The sequence below is a fragment of the Hordeum vulgare genome, chromosome 7H, assembly GCF_904849725.1.
Source record: "Hordeum vulgare subsp. vulgare chromosome 7H, MorexV3_pseudomolecules_assembly, whole genome shotgun sequence".
NCBI lineage: Eukaryota > Viridiplantae > Streptophyta > Magnoliopsida > Poales > Poaceae > Hordeum > Hordeum vulgare.
In genome coordinates, this window is record NC_058524.1 from 240,778,978 (window position 1) to 240,790,228 (window position 11,251).

The following is an 11,251-nucleotide window of genomic DNA, read 5'->3' on the forward strand; positions in this document are numbered from 1 at the left end:
TCCAAAGCCTGCAGGACATGCTCCAAGGGTAATTTCAATCATTCTTGCGCTCTATCGGTCTTTTTCGATGATTTTCTGATATATCAATTAATGAAAAACTTAGCAAATCATTTTCCTTGTCGGACAGGGTTTGGAAGCGGTTCAAGTGCGTGACTCCCGGTATCGAGCATGAGAAGCTGACCTTTACAGCGGCTAAGGTAAGTAGTAGTATGATATACTTCTATTTTCAATACATTTATGATGCTAGATTATTATTTTGATTATATATATTCTATTCTCGTAAAATGCGACCAGCAGCCACGGGGGACGCATCTATGCGGATACTATGTTTGCGAGACCATTCGCACGTTTACCTATGAGCACAAGGATTACAGATACGACGTAAGCAACGAACATTCACACCTCTATTTTTACCCGTTATTCTTTGTTATCATGATTGATATTCATATTCATCTCCTCTTCTTATATAGTACACGACCATGAGGGAGAAGTACCTACCAGAGCAACGCGCGATTGCTGCTGCAGAGGAGCTTGCGACCTTTCTGAGAACGGAAGCTATAGATGACAAAGGACGATTTAGTGTAGCTAGGGGCCATTACTGATGTTGGTCCATATAATCGAGAATAGACGGGCTCTAGTCCCGATAATTCAGATCTCCATATAATTGTATATATATGCTCGCTTGTAAGATAAGTTAATCTTATATATATATATATGCATAAACATGTATATTTAGAATTATATGAAAACTAATTCCCGAACACCAAACGAGGCATCACGTTAATCTCCCGAACAACTAAACCCTAAAATCCTAAAATAAACGAAATCTACAGAAACTCTTTAGTCCCGGTCCGTGTTAAGACCCGGGACTAAAGGGCCTGCCCCTGAGGGCACTCCGAGGCGCCCACGTGAAGCACCTTTGGTCCCGGCTTAAAACAGGGCCGGTACTAAAGGTTAGGCCTTTAGTCCCGCCCCTTTGGTCCTGGTTGGTGAACCGGGACTAAAGCCCCTTACGGGCCGGGACTATAGGCCCTGTCCCCACTAGTGATGTATATAAACATACTTTAGAGTGTAGATTCATTCATTTTGCTTCGTATGTAGACTCCCAATAAAATATCTTAAAAGATTTATATTTAGGAACGGAGGGAGTAATAATAATCTTTGAGGCATGGGCACTATCTTACTAATGTACAGAGATAGTATACGATCAAAAATGCATTTCGGCCCTTAGAAGCATATGCTCCCGGGGCCAATAGAATTTAAAATGAAAAAAATCAAGACAAAATTTATTTCAAATGCTACGTACAAATTTTGAGACAAAAAGGGTAAACATTTTGGCTTGTGTAAGAAAACAAACTGAACATCAAAAGTTACTTTAAAATGTTAGCCTAAATTTGTGTTCTTTTGTCGACGAAACACCACTCTTTCTTATCACACAAAAATTATCAAGCATACCTATGACACTAATACAATCATCTAAAAAAAATTGAATTTTATGAAAACATATATTGTTATTTTTTACGTTACTAGTCATCCGGGTGCATATGCACCCGGGAGCCAAAACACGTCTTTCGTATATGATAATATGAAGTACTTTATCTGTTTTAAAATAAATATTTTAAGTTTAGTATAACTTTATACTAGAATTAATACAAAGTTAGACAGTTATATTAGAACAGACGGAGTAAGTAGTACTTTCTCCCTTCCAAAATAAGTTTCTTAAGCTTAGTATTTCATCCGTCTCGGTTTATAAGTCATCTTATGAAAATCAAATAATCTCAAGACACTTAGGTATGATACATTAACTTTTACCTCTTTTCTTGTTCATTTGATATGTTTCTTAGCGTGGTTTTATAGGCATTTTGCTGACGTGACATATTAGTTAATGAAGAAAGAGTGAGGTTGTATCTTTGCTAACATACAACCCTTGCATGTGGCCATAAGCAAAAAATGATTCTAGCCCAATCATATGAATGTATTGTCCTAAATTACTAAATGTAGATATAACTCATAAGAAACAATGCATTGACATGGTTGTATCTTAAATTATTAATGCTTCTATAATAACGTGATAAGAGATGATGCATTTGCACTGGCCTAACTAACACGACATGGGGTGGTCAATTCATTGCATGCAATGATATTATTTAGCAAATTAATATATATTTTTTCTTATTTTTCTCTTTGTTTTGGTCACGTGCACAACCTAGACATTAAGATGACTTGTCATCGAGACAGAAGGAGTACGATTTTGTATTAGAGCTGGTATAAAGTTAAGATAATTATTATGAAAGAGAGGGGAAGTATTAATAGTATGGTTTGACGATAGAGCTAAGCTCCACACTTGCAAGATCCAACCAAACTTCGAGGCCCTCACGCATATATATCAGTATCACATCTCTGCAAGTCGCAAGCTAACAGATTGGTCGCCAAGCTGACTGCCATGGAGGGGTGGTTAAGCTTGTGCTTCATAGCCGGATCCACGCTACTGTCAATTTGGTTTCTTGTGCTATCCCGTCGCAAGAACAACCCCAATAAGAAACTGCCTCCCGGGCCATGGACTCTGCCCATCATCGGCAGCCTCCTCCACGTCGTTGGCGCCTTCCCGCACCGCACCATTGCAGAGCTTTCTCGCCGGCATGGGCCGCTGATGCACCTCAGGTTAGGCGAAGTCGCCACCATGGTGGTATCTAGCGCCGAGGTGGCGGCGCTGGTCATGAAGACCAACGACCTTACGTTCTCGGACCGGCCGCGCACTGTGACGCAGGATATCTTCGGCAGCGGCGGCAAAGACATCGCTTTTGCCCCCTACGGCGACGCGTGGCGCCAGATGCGCAAGGTGTGCGTCATGGAGATCCTCGGCTCCAAGCAGGCGAGGCGCATGGAGCGCATCAGGACCGAGGAGGTGGGCAGCCTCCTCCGGTCCATCATCACCGCCTCGGCCGGTGGCGCCGCTACGGTCAACGTTAGCGAGAAGGTGGCGATGCTCAGCATCGACGTCGTTTCGCGGGCGGTTTTTGGCGGCAAGGTCGCTCAGCGGGAGGAGTACATCCGCGAGTTGGGCGAGGCGATGGAGCTCGTGACCGGCTTCTGCCTCGTCGACATCTTCCCCTCGTCGCGGCTGGTGCGGTGGCTTACCAACGTCGAGAGGCATATGAGGAGGAGCTACGGCCGTATGCAGAGAATCATCGCTGACATCCTCGACGAGCGCAAGGCTGCACGAGCTGCCGGCGATGTCTCCTGCAGCACCGACGACGAGGACCTCCTGGAAGTGCTGCTCAGGCTGCAGGCTCAGGACTCGTTGGAGTTCCCTCTAACCACAGAGATTATAGGCGCCGTCATGTTCGTGAGTATTTTTATTTCTTATCTAGTACTTTCAAAATATAAGACCTTTTAGAGATTACACTAATAAACTATATACGAAGCAAAATGAGTGAATCTACATTCTAAAATATGTCTATATACATCCGTATGTAGTTCATAGTGCAATATCTAAAAGGTCTTATATTTAGGAACAGAGGGAGTACTATCTACTCCCTCCGTTCCTAAATATAAGTCCTTTTAGAGGTTTCACTAGGAGACTACATACGGATGTATGTAGACATACTTTAGAGTGTAGATTCATTCATTTTGCTTTGTATGTAGTCCCCTAGTAAAATCTTTAAAAAGACTTATATTTAGAAACGGAGGGAGTATATATTTCCCCCTATATTATATAGTAGTAGTACTGAGTACTGACTAACTAAAACATGTTCTAAAAAAACTAATTAAAACACAATACGACAGAAATAAAAAAATATGTTATTAGAACTCCAAAAAAACACGGAAATGTTAAATTACCAATTTACTGACCATCTCTTTACCAGCAGATCACTTTCTTTCTGTCTATCAATCAAGTTTTTATTTGTCTATTTTTTTTTTGCGGATGAAGTTTTTATTAGTCTATTACAGTATATACTGATCAAAAACAGAATACAACCTCTCATACTTAAAAGAAATACATGAAGATATGGTTATGTCGTCTATTCCTTTCTTTGGTCTTCCTTTATGGCAACTAGCATGCGGATCATCAGATCGGCCCTCAATGTTTGAGCCGAACAATTCAGATATTTTTTGTCATCCAACGATGATCATTAAAAAAATCCAGACCAGTCTGGATGTAAAATCCCTCAAACCAAAACAAAACCTGGGAGAGGTTTGGGGTTGGGGGAGCCCAGACGTCCGACATGGCGGACTCCGACACCCCCGACCCACCAAAATACCCGACACAAAGCTATTCCCTCCCCCCCCCCCCTCTCCGCCCCTTCCCATCTGCTATGTATCCGCACCCTTGGAGACCAATGCCGCTGTTATATCACCCCGGTCGCCACCTAGGCCTTGCCGGACCTCCGCCTTGAACTGTGATGCCCACTTTGAACTACACCGCCAGTCCATCCTGGATTTGGCCACAACCTAGGTATCCTCCGCCCCTTGACGATGTCGTTCACGGAGGACACCAAGTTCCACAAGTGTTCGGCCAAATGACATTGCCACCTTTTTCTCATTGTTTACTTTCAAACAAACACAAGTTATCCCTGCCTTAGCCACTATAAACACGAGTGTTCGTAATAAAACATATGTGGGCGATATTGGCTTTAAATACCACTTCAATATGTATAATTTATAATTCTGCATGTCATGATCATCATTTCAGGACATGTTTGCTGGTGGCACGGATACCACCGCAACTGTTTTGGAGTGGGCTATATCTGAACTCGTGAAGAATCCCGAAGCCATGACTAAAGCACAACTAGAGATCCGAGAGGTGCTTGGTGAAGACCGAGTTAATATTGTCAATGGTGAGATTGCTAAACTCCCCTACATGAGGATGGTCATCAAGGAGGTTTTGAGGTTGCATCCACCCATTCCTCTAGTCCCTCGCATGGCTAGAGATGATTGCTCAATTATGGGTTATGACATGGTTAAAGGCACAAATGTATTAGTTAATGTCTTCGCAATTTCCAGAGATTCGAGATATTGGGAAAATCCTGAAGAGTTTAAGCCAGAGAGATTTGAGAACAACAATATGGATTACAATGTGACATATTTTGAATTTATTCCCTTTGGGGCTGGGCGACGACAGTGCCCTGGGATATTTTTTGGCATGTCGACAGTGCACATCACATTGGCTAACATGTTGTATCACTTCAATTGGATTCTTCCTGAAGGAGCTTGTCCGACTTCATTTGACATGTCTGAGAAATTTGGGTTGACAATAAGACGAAGATATGACCTACAACTCAGAGCTATTCCACGACTGGGCTTTAAAGATGTATTTTTGAAGTGATGCGGACAACATGATATCTATCTGGTGGCGTATGTTCAGATATATTCCCTATAGCATATGAATTCATTACATTGCATCTTTGTGTACTAGAATAAGATCGAGAAGCTCTTTGAGACTGTACTATTGTTCACAAATTACTGTACTATTGTCCACAAACTATATTACTTTGTACTACATAGCATATCACATCACCTAGGTCTACAAGAGCATGGATATCTTAATTGTATTAGTTTTATGTTTATGAACATCTCAATGATGCAATATGCATATGGATGTAGGACGATCTTTTATTGGGTCGACACATCATGTTTATCAAAACATATATTTGTCCAATTTTTACTTGACGAGAACATCTTTTGTTTTATGATCACATTTGCTAAGTCGTTAGCCCATGGGTAGTATATACAGATATCAAATAAAGTGTTTGAACAAATTGCGGAGAACCTTTTTGATGCATTGTATCACACCGAGCGTGGTAGAAATCATCTCGCCAGTTTTCGGTCTTATATACATATTATGTGTGAGATCCTTATATCCAAGATTATCATGGTTTATTATATTATGATTGTTTACTTGAGGGGCACTTGGCTGATCTCTGACTTGAAAAAAAAGCGTTTGTGGACTACCCACCACGAGTAAGTTGTAAGTTTATTTTAACAGTTATGGTTATGTATTCAAATACTAAAATGCCCTTGTAATGTTAAGGATTTTGTTTACATGTTAGCAGAGAATATCTAGAAAAAAATATGAGCCCTTATTTCGTTCTGAAACAAATAAGATGAAGTCATCTTCTATACCTAAATAGGTAGCCTCCAGTACTAGATTTCTATGCACATAGTGGTTCAACATTACCTCAATAATTGATAGTCGCCAATTAAAATTGTGTGACATCAGCAAGTCATGTATATGCTTGTAGTTTAATTTTTCAATGAGAAAAACGACTTCATCATGCATATCCTTTTTTTGGGTGGTGAGCGGGATCAAATCATGCACGTCAGTCACAAGTTAAATTTTGTGTGTTACATTTTGGGTGTTATTGACGGTGGATGTGTTAGATTCTTGGAGCAAAAATATATAGGCCATGCTTTTTTTTGTTGAAAGACAGTGTCACATTAAGTTTTATTTTAAAAGTTTGTTTCATGCTTAATTTTGTCACACATTCCATACGTCTTATTATATTTTAATGTAAACTAGGAATACTTTTACAGCCCTCTTATCTGTCTGGCATTTACTGTCAGGGGATGTCATTTGCTAACATTTTTATCGCAGTTTTAGTTATGTATGAGGTGACATTTTTTTCAGAGCGACATAATATTTTTTGAAATGAAGGCTCAAGACTGTCATCCTTCTAAGAAAATGTCATGTCGCCCTAAAAAACTGTCATACAACTAAAACTACAAGCAAAATGTTTAAAATACCATCCACTTCTAGCAAACGTCAGCAAGATAAATTTTGTTTTTCTATTTGAGAAAATCTGAGTTGTGGCATGCTTCACGTCCTTCCACCGGAAGGTCTTGTTATGTGGAAAAATTCTATTGGACACTCGTCGCGGCAATTAGTCGGGGCGACGCACAGGGCAGACCGACGAGCGATTCGGGTGGGCCGGCCGGTTCAAACCGATGCCAGGTTTGGAAATCTTCTAGGTGGTTTCCAGCTCTTTTTTTCTGGTTTTTTGAACCTTCTAGGAGGTTCCTAAACTGGTTTCGCTATTTCATTTTATTTTCTTATTATCTTTTTTTTTCATTTTTTTTCTATTTCCTTTCTTTTCTTTTTCTTTTTTTCATGTTTCATTTATTTGAAACTTTTAAATATTTATTAGGAATTTTATAACATGTTCTAGTTTTCAAAATTTCCTCCCAATTTAAAAAATGTGCAGCAATTTCAAAACATGTTGCTGCTTTTAATTTTGTTCAAATTTTCAAAAAATGTCCATGAATTTCAAAAAATGTCCCTGTTTTCACTTATGCTCTCATTTCAAATTTTGTTCAAATTTACAGAAAACGTTCTTATTGCAAAACGTCTTTCACATATTTAAAAAATTGTTCAAGTATCAAGAAACATGTTCATGTTTCAAATTTGTTCTAGATTTTCAAAATTGTTCCAGGTTTCTCCGGATTTTCGTTTTTGTTTTTTTCCATGTTTCCTTTACCTTCTGTTCCGTTTTCATTTCCTTTTTGGTTTTTTCAACTTTATTTTCATTTTTCCAAAAATATTTTGGAATTTGAAATATTGTTTGGAATTCACAAATTTGTGTATATTTTCACACTATGTTCATAATTTTCAAAAATGTTTAGTAAATTGGAAATTCCAAAAAATGTTACCATTTCTGAATATTTTATTTAAGATTCATAGAAAGTGTTCAAAATTTAAAAGTGTTCATTTTAGAAATTTATTCACAAATTTTGAAAATGTTCCCATTATCAAAATTTGTACACAAATTCAAAAATGGTTCAATTTTTTGAAAACTTGTTCATGATTATCAAATATTGCCTGAAATTTTAGAAAACGCTCTATTTTTCAAGATTAATTCACGAATGCAGAAAAGGTCGCTTTTCCAAAATTTATGCGCAAATTCATGAATCCTTCCCGTATTTTTCAAATAGTTTTTGATTGCTCAAAATTGTTCACAAGTTTAAATTAGATTCCCTTTTTTCAAGATTTTTTCACAAATATAAAATACATTACTGATTTTAAATTTTATTCTCAAATTATAAAATTGTTCACCATTGTTTGAAAACATGTTTGTATTTATCAAAATTTGAGAAATCTTCCTGTTTTTCAAAATTTGTCTACAACTTCAAAAATTGTTATATATTGTTCAATTGTTCTCACTATAAAAAGTTTGTTCCAAATTTAAAAAGTTATCCTTAATTTCAAATTTTGTTCACCAATTAAAAAAAAATTCACGTTTGCAAAACATGTCCTGGAATGTTGAAAAATGTGCACTCTTTAAAAAATATTCACGTTTTGAAAAATGTACGAAAATATAAAAATGTTCGATTGTTAAATAAATCGTTCAGAATGTCAAAGCATGTTCATTTTTCAAGTTTTCTTTACACATTCAACAAATGTTAACCTTTTCGTAAAATGTTTGCAAATTTGGAAGTTTCTACAATTTTTTTTAAGATGATGCGAAATATTATAATCTGTTAGCATTTGTTATAAATTATTCATAACTTCATTAAAGTATTTGAAATTTGAAACACTGTTTGCTACTTTTGAAGTAATGTTCAGTTTACGCGGCTAAATTTAGTTATTTAGAGTTCGCTCTGCTCCTTTTGTAAGCAACGAGTGATTGGTTCTCTGGTTAGCCAGATACAATAGGAGAGCTACAGTTGGCCTGGTCTGCAGAGAAGTGATGCAGCCAAAGTACTAACATGCCAAAGTACTAAATTGCCTGGACAGCTGCCACAATACATATACTAGCTTAGGAAGCTGACAAAAAAAATTATAATTGATCTGTAAATGTTTTTATCGTTGAGATTTAATCTGGCAACTATAACAATTTTTCACGAGGCAACTATACTCATTTTTGCTTAAATCTGTCAACTACAGTCGTTTAAATTCAACAACTACATCCGTTTAACCTGATAAGCATGTCTAAATATCTGACAACGACATCCACTTAAATTTAAAAATTACACTTGCTTAAACCTGGTAATTATATACTCTCTCCGTTCCTAAATATAAGTCTTTCTAGAGGTTCAATGTCACACCCAAGATGTAACCCTATCCTCAATTTGACACGGGGGCCTCGTCAGGGGTAGAAGCGCATCTCGTCGTGTCGCAAGAATGGATATCGTTACAAGTACATGTACTGAAAAAAAGAGATATATAATAGAATTGGCTTACACTCGTCACAAGCTACATGAGAGTCACATCAGTACATTACATAATCATCAAGACTAAGAGCAGGGTCCGACTACGGACGAAAACAAACGACAAAAGAAGAACGACGTCCATCCTTGCTATCCCAGGCTGGCGGCCTGGAACCCATCCTAGATCGATGAAGAAGAAGAAGAAGAAGCAACTCCAAATGAACAATCAACGCGCTTGCGTCAAGTAACCTTTATCTGTACCTGCAATTGGTGTTGTAGTAATCTGTGAGCCACAGGGGACTCAGCAATCTCATTTCCAAAGGTATCAAGACTATCAAAGCTTAATGGGTGAGGCATGGTTAAGTGGTGAGGTTGCAGCAGCGGCTAAGCATATATATATGGTGGCTAACTTACGAGTACAAGAAATAAGAGGGGGAAGATCTACGCATAACGGACGTGAACTACTGATGATCAAATCAATGATCCTGAACACTTACCTGCGTCAGACATAACCACACCGTGTCCTCGATCGGTGAAAGAACTCACGAAAGAGACAGTTGCGGTTACGCACACAGTTGGCATATTTTAATTAAGTTAACTTCAACTTATCTAGAACTAGTGTTAAACAAAGCTTCCACGTTGCCACATAACCGCGGGCACGGCTTTCCGAAAAGATTTAACCCTGCAGGGGTGCTCTAACTAGTCCATCACAAATTACCACAAGCCGCATAGAAATCCTCGATCATGAAGCTCGCGATCTCGTTGGATTCCTTAGTGAAAAACCTCAACTCTGAGTTTACCCAAAGCATCACTAGAATCCCGATGCACAAGATATCTCGTCAAAGATAAAACTAATCCAGCAAGGCCACCCGGTGTGTCGACGAACCCGATAGGAGCCGCGTATCTCGTTCTCAGGACACACCGTCTATGCATAGTGGACGGTAGCCAAACCTCGAGTTGCCCCATGGTGGCACCGCCGACGGCTAGGTGGGTGGACCAACACTCATGCGGAGCACTGGCCCGGGGGGTTGATTAAATTATCCTCGGGGTCCGGAAAGGCCCTATGCAATTTTATTAGGTTATTAGGCAAATGTAGTACCAATGTTGGGCCTTGCCAGACCAGCTTTAATCTAAAACGAATTATCAAGGGGGTCCCCATAACAACCCCGATCGTGTTAGGAGCGCTCAATTATGGAACATAACACCGGTAGCCGAAAACTAAGGGGGCAAAGGTGGAACAAAACACCAGGCTAGAAAGGCCGAGCCTTCCACCTTTTACCAAGTATATAGGTCCATTAAATTAAATAACATTTAAATATGGTGATATGACAAGGAACCCATGTTATCACATGGAAGCAACTACACCTGCAACTAGCAACGCTAACAACATGGTTAAGCAAGCAGTAACATAGCCAATCAGTGGTTTGCTAGGTCGAACGGGTTGAAGGTTATCATGGCATGGTTGAGAGGTTGATATTTAACATGTGGTAGGCAACGAGACATAATCGATAGCAGCGGTAAAACTAGCATGGCAATGATAGTAATGGTATCTGGGGAAATGGTCATCTTGCCTAAGATCCCGCTTGAAAGAAGAATGACTCCGTGAAGTCGGCAAACCAACGTAGTCGAACGGGTCCTCACATTCCGACACGCTTACGGAACTCTATCGAGACGGAGCAAATCGGAAATAAACATCAACACAGATATTCACCACACGATGCACAACATGATGCACAACCTACTATGATGCATGATCAGTTCAATGATGCAAGGGATGGCATGTCAATTCACCTCACGCAAACTCTACACATTAAGTGAAGCTCGATATGCAACGAGTCACATATCGACGAAACTCCATGCTTAATTATTTAGTTCACTCCACGTTATTTACACGGCAATATTAAATTGTAGTTAACATGGCAAGGGTGAAGCGACGGTCCTACATGGCATCCTAGACGGTTAACATACGGAGCACAGATTGGAGCTACGTCACAAGAAACATGCAACACAATATATCATGCCATGAATGCATCATGCATGCAAGTTCAACACATCACGGGCAAGAAGGAAAATAAACATGTGTCGCCACGCGAGCAAAAGGAACCAT

General features: G+C 39.2%; 1 protein-coding gene across 1 annotated transcript; it reads left to right on the forward strand.

Annotated features, from left to right (window-relative positions):
* The first annotated feature begins 2,417 nt into the window (after nucleotides 1–2,417).
* On the forward strand, nucleotides 2,418–5,500 carry LOC123411960 (5-epiaristolochene 1,3-dihydroxylase-like). Its single transcript, XM_045104921.1, has 2 exons — nucleotides 2,418–3,346; nucleotides 4,694–5,500. The coding sequence occupies exons 1-2, from the start codon at nucleotides 2,444–2,446 to the stop codon at nucleotides 5,324–5,326; spliced, it is 1,536 nt and encodes a 511-aa protein (XP_044960856.1). The 5' UTR covers nucleotides 2,418–2,443; the 3' UTR covers nucleotides 5,327–5,500.
* Nucleotides 5,501–11,251: the final 5,751 nt, after the last annotated feature.